Source organism: Lissotriton vulgaris, chromosome 4_1 (assembly GCF_964263255.1).
Source record: "Lissotriton vulgaris chromosome 4_1, aLisVul1.2, whole genome shotgun sequence".
In the NCBI taxonomy this organism is placed as follows: Eukaryota; Metazoa; Chordata; class Amphibia; order Caudata; family Salamandridae; genus Lissotriton; species Lissotriton vulgaris.
Window position 1 is genome coordinate 1,048,270,338 of NC_141691.1, and position 27,182 is coordinate 1,048,297,519.

Below are 27,182 nucleotides of genomic sequence, written 5' to 3' on the forward strand. Positions count from 1 at the left end.
CCACCTACTGACGTGCAGAGGTATTGCTAGCAAAACATTCCGGATCCAGTCTGACGCCTGGGGATATTCTAAGGTCAAGAATCAATCACTAACAGGTCTCTTTCAGATACTGTGTACCTGTGTCGCACTTTGGGTTCCAGTGACCCTAAACAAGTTCGGCTCACTTTCGACCGCACCAAACCGGTGGGGCAGCAGCTCCCACTCTGACACAGAGGCCTGGACATGGCTGCTACTAGCAATATGTCCGCTATAATGACTGAACACAAAGCTGGCTCTCTCACAATGGATGCACCCTTACACACCATATAGTCAGACTGGGGAAGAGACTGGATCGACAGGCGGTCAGGATAGGTGGTGCGGAGTAAAGGATATCTGGCCTGGAAGACACCACCACCACAATGCCGAGGCGGGGGGACAAGCTGGAACTTATACAAAAACAACTGGCCATTAAAAACAAGGACCTTGGAGCCCGATCCCGCAGGAATAATATACTTATATTCAGAATATCGGAAACTATCAACATGGGGAGCCCTGAAATGTTTGTGGAACAACTCCTTTCAGATATTTTTGACCACTCTAGCTTCTCCACTACCTTTGCAGTAAAGTTGGCACATCACTCTCTAGTTCCTCGATCTCCAGAGGGCGTTCCCCCATGTTACCTTATAGCTCGTCTTCTCAACTATAGAGACAGAAATGTCACCCTCTGCTTGGCATGTGAAAAAGGCCCACTTTGGCACCTGGGAGCTAACATTTTACTTTCTCTGGATATCACTCCAACAGTGCAGGAGGCCAGATGTAAATTTAACTAGGCATCCGGTACACAATGCTCTACCCTGCCTGCCTACGGGTGGAGCATAATGGAAACCCTAGCATCTTGGACTTCCCTGCTGATGTGGCTGCTTCCTGTAAGAACATATGCGCAGGGTCTACGACATTTATCCGGCAGTCGCCTTCACCTCCCTGTGATGCCTCAACGTAATTGTTATTTGCTTCTATGTCTGGGGCTCTATATGCCAGCACTGTCAGGTCCTCTGTTATCAGACACCATTGTTCACAGTATCACATTTAGCTTCTATCATGGTTATTCACCAGCAGTTGATTCATTTCTGTATTGCATAATCTCCCTCTCGATAGGTCATCAGTGGCCAAGTTGTGACTACGCTCCCATGGTGATCACCCATTCCTACATATTAGGGCTTTCTTTTTTCCTTAATTTTTTACTTGGGATTCGCTGGACGTCTTCTAAACTGGTGGGGGCGGGACATGTTGGGTTTTGTTAATGTCAGACTGTCATTTGATGCTTGCTTGCTACACCACAATTTACCACATGCACGTCATTTTATTCCACATATCCTCCAGGAACGCACACTTTCATTATATTGTCCTTCTTCTCTATGACCAGGGTGGTTGATCTCTCCACCATATTTTGGAATATACACTATTAATAATCCACTTAAAGAGAAGCAGGTGTTATCATACCTGAATAAACATGATATTAAAATTGTTTTCCTACAAGAAACTCAATTCTCACCTCAAACTGATCATGTTTTGACAAAAGCTGGGGCCAACATAGCTATTTCTCGTGTAATAGCAGATACTCTCGTGGCACCTGTATTCATGACTCATAAAAGTGTCCCCTTTCTTTATCAAGCCTGCCGCTCTGATCCAAACGGCGGATACATATTCCTCCAAGGTACTCTTGCAAATAAAAATATTCATTTAATAAAAATATATGCCCCAAATGTTGAGGACCCAGACATTTTTCAGGACCTATATTCTCATTTGGATAGATTGGAGACCATGCAATATTGGGCGGCGACCTCAATATGCCACACTGCTTGCAAACTGACTCCACTAGCACTAAACCCAGGGAGTGACGAATCCCGAGCAAGGAAAGAATGCGGTCATATCACTGACACATTCATTACTGGATGCGTGGCTCACTCACCACCCATCCACTCCATGATTCACATTCTACTCTGCACCTTACTCCATCTGGACACAATGGGACTACTGGTTCCTTTCAGCCAATGTCCACTTATGGGTTCCCAAGGTAGTCTTTCTCCTCGGACGCTCTTGGACCACAGTCCTGTTCTGTTTTTTAATTTTTTTAAAATTTTATATATAAGTTTTCCATCCTATGAAACAAGCCACAGGTGATATATATATACATAGCACATCACTTTAAGCAACATTCATCAGAACAATGCTATAGCCCGGTGTTCTCGCATATTCCTTACATATACAGTAATTATACATCAGCTTTTAGGAGGTCAGGGTGTTCTCGAAAGTATTTGGTAAGCGGTTCCAAGAAGTTAGAAGGTTTACCAGCTGTGGACAGTTCTTCTGCATATATCAGAACATTATCTTTACAGTAGATAGAGTCTTGTACCAATTGAGCACCAGTAGAGGCCTTCTGCTGTCCCAATGCATGGCTACTCTCAGTTTTGCTAATAGTAGCAGGATTGCGGTCAATTTGTTCTTGGTAGATTTCAAATGTATTAAGTGCCCCAATAAACACAGTTGTAGCATGCAGTCCAGTTTATAATTCAGGATTCCATTTAATAACTGTACCACCTGCTCCCAAAACAGACTCACTTTATCACAATACCACGCTAGGTGCACAAAATCGGCCTGATCTGTCCCACAGTGTTTGAATTTTGTGTCCTCTCGTAATCCAGGTTTATGTAAATGGAATGGAGTGTGGTAATTTGGTGCAAGTATTTTATAATGTATTATATGTAAATTGCCATTGGGCGTGAGAATCTCACCAAGTGCACAGCAGGTTTGCCATTCTTTCACTGTTAGAGATGTGACCAGTACCAAATTCCACTTTTCGTGTGTTTAGAGTGTGTTAGCGCCAATTTCTCTCGGCAAGGCCTTGTAAAGTCATGCCACCATATACGTGTTGTCTGATGCAGTTATTAACAGCTGAAGCGTCTCTAGAGAGGGGGTTTCATGAGGAAATATGGGGTATAATACCTGGATTGCTGCGCATAGTCTATGGTATGTGAATTGGATTAGTAGTGTTAGATTTTTTTAATATGCCAAATCAGTCAGTTATAAATGTCCCATTCGGGTATAGATCCCCCATCATTGTGATGCCAACCTGTTCCAAGAGTCGCATACCACTCTTCCATTGTGTGACCGATAAAGCGAGATGTTGTGCTAATGGAAGATTGCGTATAGTGGGGTTTTATCTGTGAGTTGGCTAATTTGTGTCCAAGCCAATTGCGTCATACGGACTGTGTTAATTTCATGTTTGGTCAGATGAGGTCTCATATACAACAGTACATCAGCTAATTTAATGGGATGGGCATTATCCTCCACTGTAAGGTGTGGCATATATTGCACTGGATGATACCAGTAGAAGGCATTTTGCGCTTGAGCGCTGTCACTTCCTATGGGGCCTGTGAGGAGGGACGGCCTCTTAAGGAAGCACTCTCACACGTTCTATGCAGTAATGTTGGGGATTTATTGTCAAAAGCAAAGGAATAAGGCAAACAAAATAGTCTGGTTCAAGAATGTCCTTCCTTGCTGCACCGGTTCCAGAGAGAACTTGGTTCTCTTTCAGGGCTCCAGACAGGATTTCAGGACCTGTCGGTAGAAAAGGGAACACAAAACAAAAAGAGACCACTCATCAGTGGATGGTGTTTCAATATCAAGCCGAAGGGGTATGGGCCGTGAGTGAATCACCAGTTCTATCGGAGGCGTGGAAACAAAGGAAGAGAGAGAGAGACTGACCTCCCGCTAACTACCTGTTGCCTCCTTGTGGTTTAACAAGACCCAGGATATGCAGGCGTACCTGACCCAGTCACCTTCCTCCTGGAGAACGGAAGGTCATGGCGCAGTGTCCGACTCTTCCGACTGTCTATCCAGGCTCCGGGGATGTCGCTGAAACCTCTGGTTCACTGGTAGGCGGGAGGTCCTCAGCGGGGGCGCGAGCTCGGCATCTTCTCCCGTTCCAGCGCGTTTCCCGGCTCTTCTGTGTGCACCACGATGATACTGCAGACTTCCTTTTTCAATACAGCGGGGTCAGCTGATTGGATCCAAAGGCCGATGTCACGTCTCCGAACTCCTCCTCCTGCTGGCTTAGCGTGGATTTAAAGAGACGGACCATGTCCCGCACCTGCATCAGCAGGATATCGGCATGAACAGGGTCCCGGAGTGTTGCTCCCCAGGCTCCTCCTCCCGACAAGCCCATAAATAGTATAGATAGAGATCAGGGACTGTAAAGCCTCCTGCATCGTATGGTAATGTCATTGTGCGCAAATTTATCCGGACTTGCTTACCCGCCCATATTAATTTATTCAGAGAGCGTAATCGGCGAAAGATCGGGGCTGGGGGAGTTATGGGAATGTTTATAAAAAGATATAGGACTTTGAGCAGGAGGACCATTTTTACGAGAGAAATACGATCTGCTAAGGATAAGGGTAATGTGATCCATCGGTCTATCTGTGTTTGTAATTTATCAATTACTCTACCATAGTTACTCCGAATTACTAGCTCAGAGTCGTGGTGTATCCAAATGCCTAGATATTTGATAGGATTCTCCTGCCAAATCAACGGGAAGTCCATTTGTGGTGATTTTGTGCTGGTTGTCAATGGTATCACCGCTGATTTGGACCAGTTGATTTGTAAACCGGAGTGTCGTCTGAATTTTATGTATTCTCACAGTATCGGAGATAGGTTATTAGCGTGATTCCTAATATGTAATACCATATCATCGGCATACAATGAGATGCCAATGGGGTGCAAATTAAAATGCAAGGCTGTAAATGCATAATTCTGGCGTATTTTACAGGCCAGAGGCTCTAGAGCAATTGCAAATAATAAAGGCGATAGCGGGCAACCTTGCCGCGTCCACAGTCCTGTTCTGCTTAAGTTACGAATTCCGTATGGATGTGGCTTAAACGCACCGGTCGATTCCATAGTGAGGCCCTTCATGATAAAGTATTTTGTAGTGAGCTTCTTGACTCTATCGAATATTTCACATTAAATACGGGAACGGTTGGGGGCGTGGCATCGCGGGCGAAGATGGTGGACGCAGCCTTCTAGAGCCCCCACCAGCCCGACATTAATCCGACCATTTATCCTGGCTCCTGGACCTGATCTGCAGCCCAAAAGAGTAGACACAGTGGCGAACAGCAGGGGGTGCCTTCCGGAGAGGCGTGTGGAGCTCCCGGCCCCCTGGAGTGGCGATACCACCGGCGGCGGCGGCCTGCTGCCTAGTCCCGGCGAGCACAGCCGGGCCTCGATTTTGGCGACTCCCAGACGGGAGATCCTGGCGCGGGCCTGCCGCCTCGACTTTTGGTCCTGGCCCTGGGCCCCTGATCGGCGGCGGAGCAGAGAGTAGGAGCCCAGGGGTGCCCTCTATTGCAGGTGTGGCGTCCCGTGCAGCGGAGGCGTCGGAGGAGGGCTGCGGCCTGCACTGAGATCAGGAGACCGGGGCCTTGAGTTTGGAGGTCCCTGGCTGCTGGTGGTGGTGCCCGGCGGCGGCCTGGGCGGCGAGGCAGAGAGACCGGCGGCGCGGTGGCCCCCGGGGCGCGGCCCTGCCCAGTGTGCCTGGCATTGCGCTGCTGTACTCCTTTGGACCCCTGACCGGTGGATGGCTTGAGGCTCACGCAGGAGTAGCGCCCGAGCCCTGGGGCGTCCGGAAACAGTGGTGGCGGCGGCGAGGAGAGAGAAGTGAGTGTTCCCGGGGCCCCCGGTGAGTGTGGACGAGGGATTGGAGGGCCGCGGCCCACAGCTGGTGTGCCCGAGGACTACCCCAGACGATTGGGCAGTGGAGTGAGGGGGGCCCCTGCAGTCCGAAGCCTGCGGCCGGTCGCTGAGGGGTCTGGAGTGGAACCACGAGGCCCCTTGTAGGGCCCAACGCGACCGCACACACACCTCGGCAATTGACAGGGGCGGTGGTGTGGTGACGGCGGTGCGGGGGTCTGGCTGATCCGGGCAACCTGGGAGTGCCCTAGGGAAGTCCCCCTGCCGGAGCAGTGGTGTTCCTGGGTAGGGGCAGCATCATGACCAGTGGGTCTTACAGCGAGGAGACACAGCCCGGCCGGGACCACGCTATATTCCTTGGACAGGAGGGCAGAGCTACATAGGGGCCTGGGGTGTCCCTAAACAACGGAGGACGACTGTGTGGAGGAGCCGTGCACCTGGAGGCAGTAGAGACTATAGTGTGGAGTAGCCCCTGTCAATATCGGTGGTGCGGGGAATCCGAGCTGAGGCGTCTTTCAAGCGGACTAAAGAGGGAAGCCTCCCTGTGCACTTCAGACATGACCAAAGGCAGAGGGGGCAGTGGGCCGGCCAAGCAGGGGCCCATTGATAAATTCACCGGGCCGAGTGGGGGTCCCGGGCATCTGGAGGCGGGCGGGGGCGGACAACGCAGCGCTCATGGCGGCGATAACTCAATCCAGGGACATGCCGGACGCCAAAATAGGAGCGGTTGGGGCCGATGTGACCCTGCTGCGTCAGGACCTTCGCAATGCAGTGACTCGCATCACAGAGGCAGAATCCAGAATATCAAGTGTGGAGGACGATGTGGGGACCTTAAAGCAGAAAGTGTCTGTGATGGAAAACATTCAAAAAGGCCTTGCGCTCCGAGTGGAGGATGCCGAATGGCGGGCGCGCAGGAATAACCTTCGCTTTGTGGGTTTTCCCGAAGGATGCGAGAAGAGGAATATGGAACACTTCTTGTCCCAAGTGCTGGAGAGCTGGCTCCGTCCGGATGTTCTGTTGCGTTGTTTTGTAATATAGCGTGCACATAGAGCCCTGACGCAGAAGCCGCCTGCCGGGGAGCGGCCCCGGACGGTGATAGCCAAGATTCTGAACTTCCATGACAGAGACACTATCTTACGAGAGGCAAGGGCAAAGGACTCTCGTATATTCGAGAACCAGAAGATCATGGTCTTTCCGGACTATACTAGGATGGTACAACAACAACAACACTCCTTCATAGCTGCCAAGGCGAAACTACGAGGCCTGAAGCTCCAGTATTCCTTACTTTATCCAGCCCGCCTACGGGTGGTATTCCAGTCACGGACCCACTTCTTTGATACCCCAGAGGAGGTCTTCAAGTGGACAGATGAGACGGTGAGGGTCCAGCCGCATGCCCAACCGGGCTTGAATCCGGGTCCGTCGAGGGGCTCATCACAGGAGCGGGGTGACCAGAGTGTCCGGAGCAAGAGGAACAGGAGATCTTGGTCGCGGAAGCGCTCCTCTTCTCGCAGTGGAAAACAGGATGGGCGCCTGCTGACTGACCACTCCGGAAAGGATCATTGAAGGACATCGGGGGGCGAATTTTTGTATGCTGGTATCGTGGGCTCCTGCTGGGAGTGGTCGGATGGCTGTGCTTTGCTGATCAGATAGTTGAGGACTGAGTGTATAGAGACTGTTCGCTCTGCATATTTGTGATTGTGTGGGGCTGCGGGGTGGGGTTCGGGGAGCTTGTATACAGGGGCTTCTTGCCTCCTACATGGGTGGGAGTTGGCGGGGGGGTCCTTCTTGGTTGAGTGGGTAGATTGGATCCATTGGTATGGTTGGCCTTGGGTGCTCTGTTTTGGGCCCGAGGTTGTCCATGCCGCGACAGATACTTCAGTGTTCTATGAGGTATAGGGGTGGGTGGCAGGGAAGGGGGACAGGGAGTTGAGGGGGATGTTCTGTGGGGGGTGTGGGTGGGGGGTGCACGTGATTTCTAATGCCTCGCTAATGATTGTGCTGTGTACTCGGGCCTGCTGCTGGGTGCTCATGTTTTGTGTCCCCTGGGATCATGGCTGATGCATCAACTCCGGGGCTCCCCAGGGCATCCATGCGCATACTGAGTTGGAATGTTAGGGGGATGTTGGATAAAATTAAGAGGGGGGCGATTCTGCGATGGGGAAGAGGGAAGCAGCGGATGTCTTACTGCTACAAGAAACGCACATGATGGGGACGAAAGTGCTCAGTCTGCAACGATTTGGCTACCAACAGGTATTTCATGCTGGGTTTTCTAGGGGCTCCAGGGGGGTTGCCATTTTGGTCCATCGCAGGTTGGCTTACGTGCATGAGCGACAGTGGCTAGACCCGCAGGGTCGGTACGTCTTTGTGAAGGGAATGGTGGGTACGGAATCTGTTGTGTTTGGGAGTATATATGCCCCTCCCCCGTTGCAGTGGTCCCTGGCCGAGAGGTTGTTTGCGGTGTGGGCGGAAATCCCGGAGTCCCTAGCAGTACTGGGAGGAGATTGGAATGATGTGATGAATGAGAGTATGGACCGTCGGAGACCGCAGGGGACACTGACTGCTGCTACCCCCACCCGGTTGAGTGCGATGGTGGAAGGGTTGGGCGGATGTTTGGCGTCACTTACACGCTAAGGCCCGAGAATATACCTATGTTTCAGCTGTGCATGGTTCCTTCTCGCGACTGGACTGTGTCTTTGTGCCCTGTGCGTTTCTGAGTAGGTGCGAGGGGCAAGTATCTTGCCTAGGGGGTTGTCTGACCATTCCCCGGTAGCCGTGGATATTGAATTGCATAGGAGGAGACAACTGTTTCGGTGGAGGATGTCCTCATGGCATCTTCAGTAGGCTGAATATGTACATCATATACGGGGAGCGATTGCCCAATACTGGCAGGAGAACCTTGGGGCGGACGTGGATGTGACGGTGGTCTGGGAGGCCATGAAGCCCACATTGAGGGGAGTCGACATAGCGTGGTGTGCAGCGGCCCGTCGCCGGGAGGCCATAGTTGCAGCCGCGGCGCACGTGGAGGTTCTTGAGCGGCGGTGCCAGGGGGAGGGAGACGATGTGGCGGTGCGGCTACTCCTGCAGGCGTAACAGTCCTATGCGTCCTTGTTATTGGATGAGGCCCGACAGGCGTGGCTAGCCACGGGATATATCAGTGGGGAGACAAGTCCTGTACTATGCTCCATAGGTTGTGTCAGCGTACCCTGCAGCCACTTACGCTGCCGGGACTCACGGATGGAGACGGTGTCACGATGACGGATCTGGTGGAATTGGCGGCTAGTTTTGCCCGATATTACGCAGGGCAATATGCGCCGCAGGATTGCCTTCCGGCCGATGCGGTCGATAAATTTATTGCTGACCTGCCCCCGAAGGCAGTCTCTGACGAGACGCGAGCGGTATTGGACCTCCCTCTTACTGCGGAGGAGCTGGGTGTTGCGCTGGGACAGCTCAACACAGGGAAGGCACCCGGGTCGAGTGGCTTCCCCAGTGAATTCTACAAGAAATTCCAACTCCAATTGGGGTCCCACTATAGGGCTGCATTGGAGGCGGCGCAGGAGCTGGGTCGGCTGCCAGCTGACTGGCGCCACGCTGAAGTGGTGGTGTTTCAGAAACCGGGTAGGCCGCCTGACTGACATGACTCGCATCGCCCTATTTCTTTGCTTAACATTGAAGCTAAGTTGCTGGCAAAGGCGTTTGCGAACCGTCTCCTCCCCTACGTGGCTGATCTGGTCCACCCGGACCAGGCTGGCTTTATGCCGCGCAGGGCAACGCGGCACAACATTAGACGGGCGCAGACGGCAGTGGACGCGATGGAGGCCACGGGGGAGCGGGCAGCCCTACTGTTGGCAGATATTGATAGGGCATTTGATTCTGTGAGCTGGACCTACCTATTTGCGCTCCTGCCTCATCTTAACCTGGGCCCAGTGTTTATTTCGTATCTCAAGCTGCTATACACTGACATTACGGCGTCCGTGCGAGTCTCCGGGGCGGTTTCCGAGAGGTTTCCAATTGGTTGGGGGACCCGTCAGGGTTGCCCGCTGTCCCCGTACTTATTTGCGCTGGCCATGGAGCCACTGGCCTCTTGGGTGCGAATCAACGCGCAGATACGGTGCTTCAGGTGGGACGGGGGACTCACTGACAGGATCGCACTTCATGCGGACGACATCCTCTTCTTCCTCACGGACTTGGATAGATCGGGCCCCTGGGTATTGGAAATTATGCGCATATTTGGCGAGGTATCGGGTCTTTATCTTAACCCGCGTAAATCCACCCTGTGGGTGCTGGGTGACGGGGCGTATGCGGGCTCTTGGGAGTCAGCCTTGCAGGTGGCGGCCGGAGGCATGCTGTATCTTGGTGTGTTCCTGTCCGAGTCCGCGGCGATCTCTTGGGAGCGCAATGTGATACCGGTATGGGAGAAGGTCCAGTCGGACATTAAAACGTGGTCCCGGATGCCTCTTACTATATATGGAAGGTCTGCGATCTTTAAAATGGTCACACTCCTGCGCCTCTTGTATCAGCTGCAGAACCATCCGCACTTGGTCGCACCTCAGTGGTTCCGGCAAGTCAATTCTGTCCTGGGTCGCTTCTTGTGGGCTGGAGGTGCCGCCAGGGTGGCGCTGCGATCTCTTGGAAGCGCAATGTGATACCGGTATGGGAGAAGGTCCAGTCGGACATTAAAACGTGGTCCCGGGTGCCTCTTACTATATATATGGTAGGTCTGCGATCTTTAAAATGGTCACACTCCCGCGACTCTTGTATCAGCTGCAGAACCATCCGCACTTGGTCGCACCTCAGTGGTTCCGGCAAGTCAATTCTGTCCTGGGTCGCTTCTTGTGGGCTGGAGGTGCCGCCAGGGTGGCGCTGCGTACCTGCTTCCTGTCCACATATTGTGGTGGTCTTGCAGCGTCGGACGTGCGGTCTTATTACCAGGCCTCCCACTTGTTAGTGTTGAATGAATGGTGGTACGGAGATAGAGGAGACCCGGCTTACGCCTTAGAGCGCTCATTGATGGGTGTTAACACACTGCACACGATCTTGTACTCGTCCAGACTACGGAGGCGGTTGCCCTGTGCCACGCAAGGGGTTTTTGTGATATGGCAACAGGCGCTGCGTCGCATGGGCTGGTGGGGCAGATTGATGGCGGAGACCCCTCTGTGGAATAACGGGCGACTCCCCGCATTGGCCTCGTTGCCGGGGTTTGGCAGATGGGACTCTATAGGGATCTCTTCGCTGGGAGATGCTGTGTCCGGAGTAGCCCTTAAGTCGTTCCAGGAGCTTAGAGACTAGTTCCATATGCCTCATACCCAATTCTTCAAATACCTGCAGTTCCGCCACGCGCTCGAGCCCAGTTTGGTGGGTCTGGAGTCGCTGCGGGAGTTCAGCACTCTGGAAGTGAAAGTCTTCATGGGTGACCTGGGTGATAAGAAGGTGTCACGTATTTATCAAACCCTAGTCATTCATTGTTCCTCTTCTCTACTTACATTAAAGGAAGCCTGGGAAGGGACGATGGACCACTATATGAGGATGATTGGAGGGAGGCTTTGGAGTCCCCGCGTGGGACTGCTATTGCGGTGCGTCTCAGGTTAGTCCAATTTAAATATCTGCATAGGGCTTACTATACACGGGAGCGGCTGTGGAAAGCAGGTTTGATTGGATCACCGGAGTGTTTGCGATGTGGAGCGGAGATGGGTACTCTGCTGCATACTGTATGGTCTTGTGCTGGCCTGACCAGGTTCTGGAGTGGTGTATGGGGCTGTCTGTTGGAGGTGTTGGGATGGGATCTTCCCCATACTCATCGACTGGGCCTTCTCCATGTGCTGGAGGGCGTGGGGGGGGGAATACCTACAAGCGCCACCTCTTATTACTGGGTCTTGTCGTGGCACAAGCATGGAAGAGTGATCGAGCCCCCACCCCCGCTGAACGTATGGAAGGCAGGGATGGATTATTTTATGGGGCTGGGGCGCCCAGTGTTTGAGGCCAGAGGATGCCCCCGAAAACATTACAAAATTTGGTAGAGGTGGGCGGAATATAGGGGTTTAACTCTGGTGCCTCCAGTAGAACCTGAAGATGGTCTAGATTTGGACGATGGACTCCAGGCCTGAGGAGGCGCATGTTTCCTAGCTTGATACAAACAGTTACTAAAAGCTCACTGTGATTACGTGCACTGGGTTAGGGAGGAATAAGGGGTGGGTAGGTGGGTCAATGGGTAGCCGTGGGAGGTGGGGGGGGGGATAGGCGGGGTGGTTTTTGATTGGGTCTGTGAGATGCTAATACATGTGTTGATATTTGGCAGTGATCTAACTGTGGAGAGCTGAGTATATGCCTTACCTGATCAATAAAATAAAAAATTTGTTGTGAAAAAAAAAATACTGGAACGGTTTCTACTCCCGGAAGAGGAGTGGCTTAATCATTTTGAACATATATTTGGGGATCAGGGCGTTCATGAATCCCCAAGTACACTGAATGTAGTAGAGAACTACACTTTAGTGTTTACGGATAAGGAAATAACGGTGGTCATTGACAAGATGTCAAGCAATAAAGCACCTGGACTCGATGGTGTCCGGTGGATCTTTACAAAACCAATGTATTATTATGGTCTAATTTACAAGCAAATGTTTTTACCACAGCCTGTAAATGTGGCCTGCCACCATCTTGGTCCCAGTCAGTTATAGTTCCTGTCTTCAAAAAGGGAAATAGAGGAGACCCTAAATGTTATTGGCCAATCTCACTGATAGATTCTGTAGTGAAGGTTCTAGGAAGAGTTGTCCCTGGCAAACTCACTGACTGGTTAAACGACATCAATATCCTCTCAAACTTACAATATGGGTTTAGGAAAGGGAGAGGAACTATGGACCAGTGTTTGAATTTATTTTTACTGGCTGGTAAGTCGCGAAGAAAGGTTCACTTTATTTGGCTTTCATGGACCTTTCCTCGGTCTTTGACAGAGTAAATAGATAAAAAGTATGGCACTGGTTATTAAAATTAGGCTTGGACAAAAATATAGTAAACTTCCTGACCGACTTGCATAAGGACCTTACAGACGCAGTGAGCTTTGACCAAAAAGGCAACCTTACACGAGGCATCCGCATTATTAAAGTTGCGAGACATGGATGCATTCTAGCCCCACTTTTATTCACTTTACAGTGTAGGGGCGAGTAGGGACATCCCACGTGTGGGGGAGAGGTTAATTCCGGCTCTCCTATACGCGGATGTTGCCGCCTTTATAGCTAGAACAGCAATTGGCCTACAGCATCTCTTAACTTCCTTTGCCGATTTTATGAAGTCATTGGACCTTGATATACATTTTTCGAAATCTCACACAATGATTTTGGGTCTTCAGCCTAGGAATCCCAAAACTCTTTTTTGGGAAGAAAACGTAATATCACAGGTGACCTCGTATACTTATTTAGGCGTACTATTTGATGAAAGGGGTGTCTGGATACCACAAATGAAAGTAAAAAGAAATGTAATGGCCAGATCTACCCTAGCTGTCCTTGACTTTGCTCGCAGATTAGGGGCAAAGCCAATGCAAGCAATGTTTAATATATATAAGGCCAAATGTATCACCATAGCAAGCTAAGCCTCTGGGGATACAGAGAAGTTAGGGATATCCAAATAGTTGAAAATAAATTCCTTAGGAATTTGTTATCTGTTCCACAGTCAACATCTTCTTATATAATCCACCAAGAAACCGGGTTAGGTTTTATATCAGACCTAATCGGCATGGCACCTTTATTAAAGTGGATGGGTATCTGCACAAACCTGGAGCTAGGGATGAATCGTGAAATTATTTGTGATTGCCTAGCACTTGATCATGTAAGCAGTATCCCCTGGCTGAGTTAAGTGAAAAGGCGTGCTGCTCATTTAGGAAATCCAGAGCGGTTTAACTCTCCAGAGAAGAAGCTAAAGGAAGATTTGATTTGGGCAAAAAACATGTATCTGCAGGGGTCACAATTGGATAGAGAGAACAGGGAATGGAAAAAACCATTGGTGCAGACACATTAATTGGTATTCACTTCATGTACCATGGAACCTTATCTAAATACAGTTACTAATCAGCACCATCATTTCCTTCTGGTGAGGTTTAGATTTAATCAATTACATCTACTTTTTGCAGAATCAAAGGGATGGAAAAAGATTGAGGATATGGGTGTCTGGACGTGTGATAATATTTTGACTCAGGACTCGTTGCACTTTGTTTTATTCTGTGAGCACTTTATGCATATCCGGAATCAGTTCATTTTACCCATTTTAAGGGGCAAAAGATTTTTACAAGCTAGACCTGCTTTTATATATTTGCAGATGCTGACTAAGGTTTGGGAAATTTTTAATATGACTAGTTTTCTGACAGCAGCGGTCAGAATAAAGAAAAAAAGAGGGATCGCTATAAATTAAATCATTTTTAACTATGGTACATTTAGTTATTATATCAGGAGTTGCTTTTTTATAGATGATTAAGATGTATTTCTGTATCTGGATGGTGTTTGTGTAATTGCAGTAATTAATGTGTTTTATGTAGTATGCTTTTCTGGTTATAATTAACCGAATAAAGTGAATTTGACTGACTGACTTTATTTAACGAATATTTCGCATTAAATACGGGACAGTTTCTACTCAGGCCACTCTGTGGGAGGCCTTCAAGGCAAATGTCCATGTCAGTGAGCATCTCAAAACATACTGGCATACTCCAGGATATACGCATCCAATTGTACCACGTCAAGAACGCTTTACAAGATATAGAAAATGCAGCTGTTGCAGGTGGGGATGCCCATCCACACCAGCGCTCGGTCTGGTTGACAGAGTTACGGGGACTTGCAGATAGGGAGATTGCATATATGGGCAGACACGCCACAGCCTGCCGCTACGGAAAGGGGGAGCGACCAGGCTACACACCCTTGCACATTTATTGCATCCGAACTTCGAACAGACTCTGGAGCTCTTGTCACAGGCGGAGAGTGTATCCTGGCCGAATTTCGGCATTACTATCAGGAGCTCTACACTTCTGATGTCCCAGGTGTCTCTTCTGAGACGTCCTCCTATCTTGAGGAGATAGGAATGGTTTGGCTCACGGATGACCAACGGCAGTTCCTTAGTGAACCACTGACCCTGAAGGAGGCACTTGTCTTTAGATTTGCACCTTTTTTGTTCTTTTAAAAGGAGGTGCTATATTTACAGAGAGCAACAATGGTTAATGTGAGGCACCGAGACATGGCCATTTAGGCATGTCCAGTACTCCAGATGTGGCTCCCAGAACTAGACAGTTGCAACAGCAATCAAAGTGAGAAATAGAGAACTGGGCTTCCAAACATCTGACTATACTCTAGATGTTGCCTACAAAATTAACTCATTATGACAAACTACACAACTGAATATGGGAATTAAAATTCGCCTCAGCAAAACGTGTACACTACAATAACAAAAATCTCACATTCCCTGAAGGTGTTTATCAATCATTTCCAACATTCAATCAATCAATCAATCAGGGAATTGTAAGCTCGCTACTCACCCGTGGGGGTCTCAACATTACTCCTGCATTTCAGGTGTCTTGTCATTGTTTATACTTGAAATCACAAAAAAATAATATCTTGACAGACAAATAAAGCTTTAATGTTTGAGAGCGACTAGACTATTTTGCATGTGAAAGAGCCTCCCTTATCTCAGTGGTGTGCTTAAAGGAAGCTTGTATTGATGACGGCCATACCAGCAGTGTGCATTAGTGAAGCTTTGTGAAACTTGCAGCGATACAGTAGCCAAAACAATTTGCTTTGTTAGTGCTCTTTACTCTGGCCAAAGTGTTAACACTAAAGATCCTTTAAGTTCCTTCAAAGCATTTCAAAGTAACAAGCCAGGAACTCTGAAGTACGTAAACATTTGAAAAACAGTATTTGCCTACTGATAAAATGATTTTCCAAATATGTTTAGCAACATATAAACAGAAGGCATTAGTGGAAACAGGAATGCATTTAAACCTAACGCATGGGTATCATACCTCTGGAAATCAAAGGATACAAAATGAGTGTTCCTCTGGAGCAGTGGGCATATGATTTGAGGCCTCAATACTAGATTCCATCACTACTAGTCTAGTTTTCAGATAACCTATACAAACAAGTCGAAATCCATCACTTAATTACCTTCCACTGGGTCATCCCTGGCATCCACTTCAAACCGGGGAGCTCCGAAGAGACATCAGCAAGCTCCAAAGCACCTACCGAAATGAAAATCGACAAATCACTTCATATATATTTGTATACATTCAATTGGCAACAACAGGCAATAGTCAATTTAACATGCTGCCTATGTATTATTTCAACTGTTCTGCCAGTGTAATTCCAGCTTGCAAACTCGCAAATACTAAATAATGTATTTAGGCAAAAGCCAAACTAATAACAGTAGAACTGAAGTACTGAACCACACAATACAAAACAAGGAAATATGATCAAGCCAAAAATGTTTAAGTACTAAGAAATAATGCAAAATCAACAGACTAAATCTTCGTTAGGAAGAAGCAAAGACCAGGGTATGCGAGTAAGTGCTTTTTTCTTACCCTTAAAGTATGGTGCATCGGAGTCCCACACTTTAGTTATATTCACACAGGGGGAACACAAGTATTTTTCACATAAGGCAAACTAATGATTAATCTGAGATGGTGAAGCAGAGGGCAAGATACTTAAAATTGAGCAGAAAGGAGCAAAGTATGTTTTACCAGAGATAATCTGTTCCGATCAACCAACTGAGGAAGTAGCTAACTAAGTTCCAGCTGCTTTTAACTATGTCCCAATTTATGTACAGATATGTGATCAGACTAATCCCCAAACCGGACAGTAAGAAATTTCAATATTATAGGAAGCTGGCTATATATATACTATACTAAAGTGAGGTATAGTGCGCACGGAGTCCAGGTGGAACCCCTAAGGTAGGCAGAGGTGAATTTAGATAGCACCTCACTCTATTTGAGGGAGTGTGGTCGAGCAGTAAGGCAGTATCAGAGGACAGTGTTAAGCATTTGTTGTACACACTCAGTCAACAAATGAATTCACACACTCACAGACTGAACTTCAGACCAATTGTTTATGTATAAATATATACTTTTGGTTATTTTATTTTCTAAAACCAAGCAAGCCTGGCACAGGTAAGTTGATAAGTACTTTGCAGTAAATATACAGTTTGGAATGCAATTGTAAATGTTCTCTGAAATTGTTACAGTTTGAATTACTGGTAATGCAATACTGTGAAATACTGTACATATGCTTTGTATCGACTTTGCAATGAAAGTTACAGGTAAGTTACTTTTGAGATTACTTTTTAGATAACTTTTTCTACTCCGTGTGAGATGCCTGAATATCACACTGGGACATTTCCTAGAGAAAAGTTAAGTAAAGTCAGTTTTGCACAATTGTTATTTTTCAGGTTTCCATATAAATCAACTCCACTCTTGGAAAAATTTTCAGAGAAAAACAGTCAATAGGTCCCTATAGAGAGAGAAGGTTGGTTAATGGTTACCAGGTAAGTAATCAGTCTTTGGAGTTGAGCTTCTGGGGTTAGAACCAGGGTTGCCCCAGGGTCAAGGATGCACTCTTTTTACACCCTCAGCGGCACTAGGGCTGTTGGCTGCAGAGTGCTGAGGCCCAATGTTATAAAATGAGGGATATGGTTGGTGGCTGCTGGCAAGCAGGCCACTGGGTTGTGGGAGCAAAGCTCCTGGACTTTAGCTCACGGCAAATGGGGAAACAAAGTAGCACCAAAGATCTACCCTCAGCGGCACTAGGGCGGCAGGGTGGTGTTTCGACCTCAGGCTCCAATGCGGAACCTCCGGTTTGCAAAGGCACTGCAGGCTCGGAGATGAAGATATTTTACGGTGCAACTGCCACTTCGAGAGGTAAGTTGGGAAGTTAGGGGTTGGTTAGGCACCGTCAGTTTGGGCACACAAGGCTGTGGGGCGTTGGGTGCAGGGCTGCTTTTTGGGGTTGGAACTTCTTACCAGCTCCTGGTCGCAGTTAGGGGGTCCTTCTGGATTTAGGCTACAGGCGTCGGCTGGAGGCAGGTCAGGAGTTGTCGGTCTCAGGTCAGGATCGCCGGGGTGACCTTCTTGTAGTGTTGGACCAATAGGGCTTGGGTCGTGGACAGCGGGTGCAGAGTGGAGCAGATCCACAGTGTTTATCAGGGCCAGAGGTTGCAGATGAACAAATCCAGTGTTCATGGGAAACAAAGTCTTTGCAATTGAAGGTAGGCAGGTCCTCTGGGTTTTTGAGGTTGCTGGCAGCAGGACACAACGGGATTTCGTTGGAGCAGCTTCAAGGGGGGAGACAAGCCGGTAGGGCTGGCCCAATAGGGCTTGGGTCGTGGACAGCGGGTGCAGAGTGGAGCAGATCCACAGTGTTCATCAGGGCCAGAGGTTGCAGATGAACAAATCCAGTGTTCACGGGAAACAGAGTCTTTGTAATTGAAGGTAGGCAGGTCCTCTGGAGTTTTTGAGGTTGCTGGCAGCAGGACACAACGGGATTTCGCTGGAGCAGCTTCAAGGGGGAGACAAGCCGGTAGGGCTGGGGCCAAGCCAGTGGGAGTCTTCCTCTTGTTAGCTGCTGCACAACTGTTCAGTCCCTATGGTTGTTCTTGTAGCAGGTTCTTGTCTGAGTAAGCAAGGTTCAGGGGTGTCCCTAAATACTAGATTTAGGGGAGTTACAGGTAGGTAAAAGGCAGCGACCAATGGATGCCTTACCTCGGGTGGGTACACCCCCTATTATGCCACTCTCTAGTGGGAGGGGGGGCATGAGCCTCTCCCTGGTTTGCTGAGTCCCCCATGTAGGAAAGTGGCTCTATATATACAGGACCAAAGTAAGATACAGTGTGTATAGAGTTCACAATCCCCAAAGGTTTGGCAGAGGCTGAAGTTTGATATAACCTTACTCTCTAAAGTGGTAGCTTGGTCGAGCAGTAAGGCAGTATCAGAGGACAGTGTAAAGCATTTGTTGTACACACTCTGTCAGCAAATGGTCTCACACACTCAAGAACTGAACTCTAGGCTAATTGTTTTGGATCAAAATATATAGTTGTTTTATATTAGAACCAACAAGGTATCAAAATATACTTTCTCACAATTAGTTTATTTAGCTAAATACTTTTCAAATAGGCAATAGACTTTTTGGTTACAATAGTTACAGTCGTTGCAATAGGCAACACAATTTCAAACAGAATGCAACATTGAGCTCAAAGGAAATTTCTAGATAAATACAATTAGTTACTTTATGGATTACTTTTCTAACCACAGGACTGGATCCTAGATTAAGTCCTGGGACATCTCCTGCAAACAGTTAAGTAAAGCTTTTTGGTTACAGTAGTGATTTTTAAGGAATATTATTGTATTTTAAAAGTTGACACTTAGAAACTTTTTCACATAAAATCACCAAAGTTATCCTATAGGAGGAAATTCACTTAGCAGGTAACAATCTAGAAAAGGATTTTTAGTGGCCAGGGAAAATTCTAGGCACTCAGCTTAATAGACGCAGCAGTCTAAGGGGGAATAAGATCAGTATGGTGCAACTAGGCGAGGGGATAAGCCCTATAACCCCCCAATTGAGTGTGGGGGAAAAAAACCTCACAATATGACATTGATCATAGACCTAGGCACACATAATATTTTTCTTTTATTTATTATTGCTATTTATTAAGCGCGAACGAATACCCATAGGCGTCTCAGTGCTAGCGATTGATTACAAGATCTCTGGAGGAAACAGCTGAGAATTATTGGTTTAAAAGCCACGTCTTCAATTGTTTGCGAAAAAGCCTGAGTGTGGGGCTTGTCCTGATTGATTGAGGTAGTGTATTCCATAACTTGGGCGCGGATACCAGGAAGTGTCGATCGCCCCAAGAGACTGTTTTTGTGCGTGGAACCAATAATTGATTCAGAGTGGTAGAACGGAGTTGTCTAGAGGGGGTATAGGGAATCAAATGATTCTTGAGAAACTGCGGTCCCTCGTTGTGGAGTGCTTTATAGACTATGCATAAGGTCTTAAACTTAATCCAGTTGCGGATAGTCAGCCAGTGATAATTCCTTATTACGTGTGAAATAGGTTTGAATTTAGGAGTTCTTGAAAGGACTCTGGCTGCCGCATTCTGTATAGTTTGCATTTTGTTGATGACACGGAGCGGAGCGTTGACAAAAAGACTGTTACAGTAATCCAACGAGGATAAGACTAAAGAGCTTACAAGAGTTTTTCCGGCTGTTTCGGGTAAAAAAGGGAGGATTTTACTTACCAGTTTTAATTTGTGACAGGCTGTGGCTGCCGTTTTATTGGCATGGGCCATAAAATTAAGGCCCTCGTCAAAGACCAATCCCAAGTTTCTTACTCTGGGAAACGGTTTGGGGAGCGCGCCAAAAGATGGAGGCCACCAAACTGATGACCATGCTGGCGAGAGTGGTCCAAAAATGACCACCTCCGTTTTGTCGGAGTTAAGCTTTAAACAATTGGAAGCCATCCACTCTCCAATTGCTAACATACCTCCTTGAAAACGTTCTGCCACCCTGTCTCCGTCACTATTTATGGCCAAGACCAGCTGCGTATCATCTGCATAGGAGGTTAGGCTCATCCCATGGGCCAAGATGACTTTGGCCAGGTCCGACACGTAGATATTACACAGTGTCGGACTTAGGGATGAGCCTTGAGGAACCCCACAAGGTAGAGATAGCTGAGGTGATTGGAAAGAGCCCAGGGTAACCGCCTGAGTGCGCCCCACCAAAAAAAGAGGCCAGCAGGTCTTTGGCCACCCGTTGGATGCCCATTTTTCCGACACAGTCGATCAGGATCTTATGATCGACCGTGTCGAAGGCAGCGGATAAGTCAAGCATCAGCAGGACCGCTGTACCTCCTTGATCCCGAATAACTCTGATGTCATCGGATGCTTTTATTAGCGCTGAATCTGTACCATGGAATCTACAAAGTCTTTTTCAGTTTATCAGGGTAGATCCCGGATCTAAATATGGTATTATGTAAACAGTATGTCAGTAAAAACACATGCAGTACAATGTGAAAGCCAACAGATACAAAAATCATCCAGAAATATTCAGTCTTTTAATTTTTCAAGCAAACCAGCCGACACATGTTTCGTCACATATGGAACAATCTTTCCGCGACTTCCTCAGGGCTGAATACAGAAGACTGATAATTTTGTGGTCGTCACTCAGCCGGTGATAATTATGACCCAGCTGGGCTCAAGACGAATAGGTGGGCTTCGGTCGTCTCAGAGAGTCCAGAATAACGTACGTAAACAGGAACACAGTGGCCCGTGGGTAAGGTGTCCTGGCAGACTCGCCTAGAGATCACCACGTCCACGGAATTATCCGTTCCTCTTGCTAGTTTCCCCCACGGCGCCTAGCAACACTAACCACGTTATTCTGCTCATCTACACGGACGGTCTACTAGTTTGTTTTTGAGATGTTTATCGTTTGAATCCTGAACTCACTCGTGCCGGAAGTTCTGACGCAGCACGTTGGACTCACTTAGCAGGTAACGAATATGCTACTTACCAGTATGCATCTGTTCTTGGCATGTAGGGATGCTGACATTCATATCTGTGCATAGATCGCCGCCTAGTGTTGGGTCCAGATGATTGCACATTGTTGTCCTGGAAGAGTCTTCGAAGTATCACGAGATAGGTGGCTGCTCCCCTGGACTACAGTGCGCATGGGCATCCTCTCCATCCTCAGATTGTTTTTCGCCATTGTGGCAGAGATGGAGTGTAATACAGTGAGTGATGTCCATGCTACATAGTAATTCTGAATGCTACAGCTGCTACAGGCGCCGGGGAGGAGGGTGGGCGATATGAATGTCAGCAGCCCTACATGCCAAGAACAGATGCATACTGGTAAGTAGCATATTCGGTTCGAGGCATGTGGGCTGCTGAATTTATATCTGTGCATAGATTACATAACAGTCCCTCCTGTTAACGGCGGCTGCCCGTGCCAGCTGCAGCAGTCTGAAAAAGACTTTTGAGGACAGCCTGTCCTAGAGCTGCCTGCTGTTTAGAATGCACATCTACGCAGTAGTGTTTCGTAAATGTATGTGTGGTGGACCAAGTGGCTGCCTTACATATCTCTTCTAAAGGAATATTCCCCAGGAAAGCCATGGACGCTCCGAACTTACGTGTGGAGTGTGCTCGTGGTGGAATGGTTAGTGTGCGTTTAGCCTTAGCATAGCAAATCTGTATACATTTAATGATCCACCGGGCTATCCCTGCTTTGGAAATGGGGTTGCCTTTGTGTTGTGGAGAAAAGGCAACAAAAAGTTGTTTTGTTTTTCTGAAATCCTTTGTTCTGTCTATATAGTACATTCTTTATTTATTTATTTATTGTGATTTATATAGAGCACTATAACCCAGGGGTCTCTAAGCGCTTTGTTAGGATCAGCTAGACAATAGAAAGGATGCATCAGATTACAATTGGCGGCCACCCCACGCTTGCTGGAAAAGCACAGTTTTTAGTTTCTTGCGGAAGGGCATTAGTTTCTTTTCATTGCGAAGTTCCAGCGGTAATTTATTCCACATAGCTGGCAGAGTATGTGAAAAAGCACGCCCACTCACAGTGGTCAGTATACAGCGTGGCTGAACAAGATAGATGGAATCAGCAGATCTAAGCACCCTCCCTGGTTTATAGAGGGTCAGGCGAGATTTCAAATAGGTGGGTGCCCTGCCATGAAGAGCTTTGTGGACAATGCAGAGCCCTTTGAACATTAGCCTCTGCCTAACTGGCAACCAGTGGAGTTCCCGCAGGAGGGGGGATGCCTGGGTACTCCTCGGTTTCTTACAAATGAGCCTAGCAGCATCATTCATGACCGTCTGCATTCTGTTTAGAAGACCCTGTGGAAGTCCTATGTACAGTGAATTGCCATAGTCCAATCTGGCTAAAATCATTGCAGAGACCGCACTCCTTAGAGTGAAAAAAGAGAGCAGCGAGGAAACTTTCCTGAGTTGTCGAAGGAGGCCGACACAGCTGCCCACCACGGCTGTGACTTGCTTTTTCATGGACAGCTTACTGTCCACCTGGATGCCCAGGCTCTTAACCACCTCCGCCGGTTCCGGAGGCATGCCCAACTCCCCGGGCCAGAAACGATCACACCAAGGGTTGCCAGCGATGGTAAATCGGCAACACCTCAGTTTTGTCCGGGTTGATTTTTAGGGAGTTGCCGGACATCCAGTTAGCTGTACTTCTCAGAATGTTTTGCAGTCTAGCAAAAGCATTCAGGCTATCCTCCAACTGGATGATGATCTGAGTGTCATCTGCGCAGTTATATACCTGGCAGTCCATTTGATTAAGCATTCGAATCAAAGGCTGTAGATATATGTTGAACAATAGGGGTGACAGAGCAGACCCTTGTGGGACTCCGCAAGTGATCGAGGGTGCGGTAGAAAGCATGTCACCTAATTGCACTCTCTGCATCCTCCCTTGAAGGAAGGATGTGAACCATGCCAGTGCTGGGCCCTGAATGCCGAAATCCCTCATCCGCGACAGTAGTTGTTCATGACACACGGTATCAAATGCCGCGGAGAGGTCCAGCAGCACAAGGGCCCCTGGGATTTTCTTGTCTGCTCTGTTCCTAAGCTCATCTACGATTGACAGCATAACCAGCTCCGTGCTGTGATTCGCACGGAAGCCTGCTTGATTCGGCTCTAACAGCGTGTTGCTTTCCAGGTGTTCTGAAAGAGTGGTAAGGACATGCTGCTCCAGAACCTTCGCCAGGAATGGTAACTGGGAAATTGGTCTGAAGTTTCAGACATTTTGCGTCTGCCCCCGGTTTTTTTAGCAAAGGAATCAGACGGGCTTCCTTAAAAGAGGAGGGCACTTGACCAGTCTGTAAAGAGAGGTTCAAGAGACTCAGCACATCTTCCTCTATGCCCGGGAGTGCGAGTTTAAACACTTCAGGTGGACATGGATCCAACCTTGAGCCAGACTTGACCCATCCCATGAGAGAAACTAAACTATCCTTTGTAATCAAGGGTAGATTAGAGAGCAAAGTTGTGACTGGCATTCTCGCTGGAATAGCCACCGGTGGACAGTCAATTTGCGAGGTTGCCGTAATTTCAGTGACCAAATCGATGATTTTGTTGGTAAAGAAGTCCTGGAATTTCTGACAATCCTCCTGACTAAAATCCGGAGACTTCTCCTTGTTCTTCCTGAGCTCCGTAAGGACTCGGAAGACTTCTTTCTGTGGGTTCGTAACAGTAGAAATCCTCTCCTCGTAGAACTCGGACTTCCTAGCTATAATCGCTTGCTTATAACTAGCGAGAGCCAGTATGTAGCTGCTCCGAGAATCAGGACTGTAATTTTTGCGCCATGTTCTTTCCAGTTTACGTAACCCACATTTCTGTGCTCTGAGTGAATCGTTATACCATGGGGCCCCTCGTTTCCTGTCCATACGGTTCACCCTACAGATTGGTGCAACTTTGTCTGTGGCCTTCAGGAGTTTATCCATGAGTGCCCCACAGAGGACCTCTGGGTTATGGGGGCGATTGTTGGGAAGGGGGTTGGTGCGAAGTAGATGTATCATTTTATCACCATCAATCTTGTTCCACTTCCTGACTGCCTTCCACCCTCCTTTAGTAGTTGTTCTCTGTCTGTCCACCAGTAACTTGCCTCTCACCAAATGGTGATCGGACCATACGCATGGCTGGGCCGTGGCCATGTCCTGAACAGGAACTGTCGTCCACACCAAGTCCAGGGTGTGTCCTTTGGCATGTGTTGGACCCCTTACTTGTTGGGCCAGATCCAATGAGGTTAACGCCTCCTCGATCTGTAACGCCTGACCATCTTTCGGGACCTTCTCCCAATGGTAGTTGAGGTCACCCATTATCACTACCTTATCATATCTTGAACGGATGTCCTGGGCCAGTCTTATGAACAAATCAGGGAATTCAGGCGAGGTCCACGGAGGGCGATAGACTAACAGGATCACCAGACAGTCAGTCCCTAATTGCAACTTGGCACCCATCACTTCCGCACCCGCTAAATTTTCCATCAAGAACCTTTCAACCAATAGACGTGAATCATAAAGGAGGGCAACACCTCCCCCCCTCTTAGCTCCTGTTCTATTATAGAAAAGTGCCGAAAAGTCGGATGGTAAGGAGGCAACGAGATCCGGCGTAGAGGAGTCCTCTAACCATGTCTCGGTGAGTCCCAAAAGGTCTAATTCTCCTTCTTCTAGAAGGGTAAAAACCTCTAAATTATGTCGTTGCAGGGAGCGTGTATTGAGTAGGCCATAGCGTAAGCTTCGGGCCTGACCCATAACCTTCCGACCAGACTGGGGAGTAGGGGCAGTAAGGAGTCCCTCCCGCACAAGTATGGCAGCACATTCTGGGCTAATAGCAATATTTCTGGAGTCCAACGACTCCAGCTCACCTCTAGTATATACAATGCGAGAACCAGGGGTCGTGGCCCCGGGTCCCGTCTGGTCACTGATGGTCACAGATGGGCTTGCCTCTGGCGAGCCTCCGGCGCGCCCACGCTGCGTGCATACGCTGCGCGCCTGCATGAGGGCAGGATTAAGTAGCCTCGAGCGTGCGAGGTGGCCAGGCAGCAACTAGGCTGTCAACCACAATGGCGTCCCAAAGCGGCACTTCCTCCCCCAAGATGGCTCCCGCCCCGAGAAAGCAGCTAAAGACCCGCTCAACAGCGGTGTAGTCTCCTATTAGAGTGTAGGTATGTCCTAACACAAACCCCGGCGAAAAACGGGACCCTCCGAGTAATTTTAAAATGAAATTAAAATTAATTAATTATTTCCGCATTAAAAAAGCGCTGTGCTCGCGCTAGTCAGCAGCATACAAATTAATTCAGTAGCAGCCTTAATGTCGCGGCGCTTACCTAGCAGGGAGAAGCCCTGAACTTCTCCGCTTAAGTAGCCTCGGGCGTGCGAGGTGGCCAGGCAGCAACTAGGCTGTCAACCACAATGGCGTCCCAAAGCGGCACTTCCTCCCCCAAGATGGCTCCCGCCCCGAGAAAGCAGCTAAAGACCCGCTCAACAGCGGTGTAGTCTCCTATTAGAGTGCAGGTATGTCCTAACACAAACCCCAGCGAAAAACGGGACCCTCCGAGTAATTTTAAAATGAAATTAAAATTAATTAATTATTTCCGTATTAAAAAAGCGCTGTGCTCGCGCTAGTCAGCAGCATACAAATTAATTCAGTAGCAGCCTCAATGTCGCGGCGCTTACCTAGCAGGGAGAAGCCCTGAACTTCTCAGCTTAAGTAGCCTCGAGCGTGCGAGGTGGCCAGGCAGCAACTAGAGCCCTTTTGACATCTAACGTGTGTAGGAATCTCTCCGCGACATTTTCTGGATTAGGAAAGAAAACTGGCAGTTCTATGGTCTGGTTCATGTGGAACTGCAAAATCACCTTAGGCATAAATGTAGGGTTGGTGCGTAATACAACCCTATTTGCGAGGACCTGTATGAATGGCTCTTGAATGGTTAGTGCCTGGAGTTCACTAACTCTCCTCAGTGAGGTAATGGCTACTAGGAAAGCAACTTTCCAGGTCAGAAATTGAATCTCACAAGAGTGTAGAGGTTCAAAAGATGGTCCCATCAATCTGGTGAGGACCACATTCAGGTTTCAGACTGGTGACGGTGGGTGTCTGGGAGGGATCACTCTTTTAAGTCCTTCCAGAAAAGCTTTAATGGCAGGCACTCTGAATAATGAGAGGTGCTGCATGTTCTGAATGGCTGCTATGGCGGATAAATGTATACGAATGGAACTGTACGCTAGATTACATCTGTATAAATGCAACAAATAACAAATAATGTTTTGAATAGATGCATCCAGTGGGTTTATGTCATTGTTGGTACAATATATGACAAACCTTTTCCATTTAGCCGCATAGCATGCTCTGGTTGTGGGCCGTCTTGCCTCCTTGATGATATTCATACATTCTGGCGGCAAGTTGAGGTAGCCAAATTCTAGGACTTCAGGAGCCAGATCGCCAGGTTGAGCTGTTGCGGATCTGGATGCTGAATGTTGCCATGGCTCTGCGTCAAAAGCCTGGGTATGAGGCACAGCCTTTGATGCGTTACCACGGATAGTTCTAGAAACGTGGTGTACCATGGTTGGCATGTCCACATTGGAGCAACCAGGATGAGGGTCATCGAGTGTTGCCGTAGTTTGCATGCCACCTGCGGTATCAAAGGTGCTGGGGGAAAAGCGTACGCAAATTTGCCTGACCAGTTCATCCATATCGCATTGCCCTGCGACTGTGGATGTGGGAACCTGCTTGCAAAGCTTTGGCATTTTGCGTTTTCCCTTGTGGCGAACAGGTCTATCTGTGGATGACCCCACTGCTGGAAGTACGGTTGGAGCACTGATGGATGTATCTCCCACTCATGCATCTGGTGCTGTGTCTGCTGAGCAGATCAGCCATCTGGTTGTCCTTGCCCGGGAGGTGTTCCGCCATGAGGAAGATGTTCCTTTGAATGGCCCACTTCCACA

At 48.3% G+C, this 27,182-nt stretch overlaps 1 protein-coding gene across 1 annotated transcript in view; it reads right to left on the reverse strand.

Moving 5' to 3' along the window:
- NSUN2 (NOP2/Sun RNA methyltransferase 2) overlaps positions 1-27,182 on the reverse strand; it is a 561,061-nt gene that overhangs the window by 398,842 nt on the left and 135,037 nt on the right. Inside the window, exon 10 of the mRNA XM_086965280.1 lies at positions 15,852-15,925. Within this exon, the coding sequence (XP_086821406.1) occupies positions 15,852-15,925 (74 nt within the window). The remainder of the gene's footprint in view (positions 1-15,851; positions 15,926-27,182) is intronic.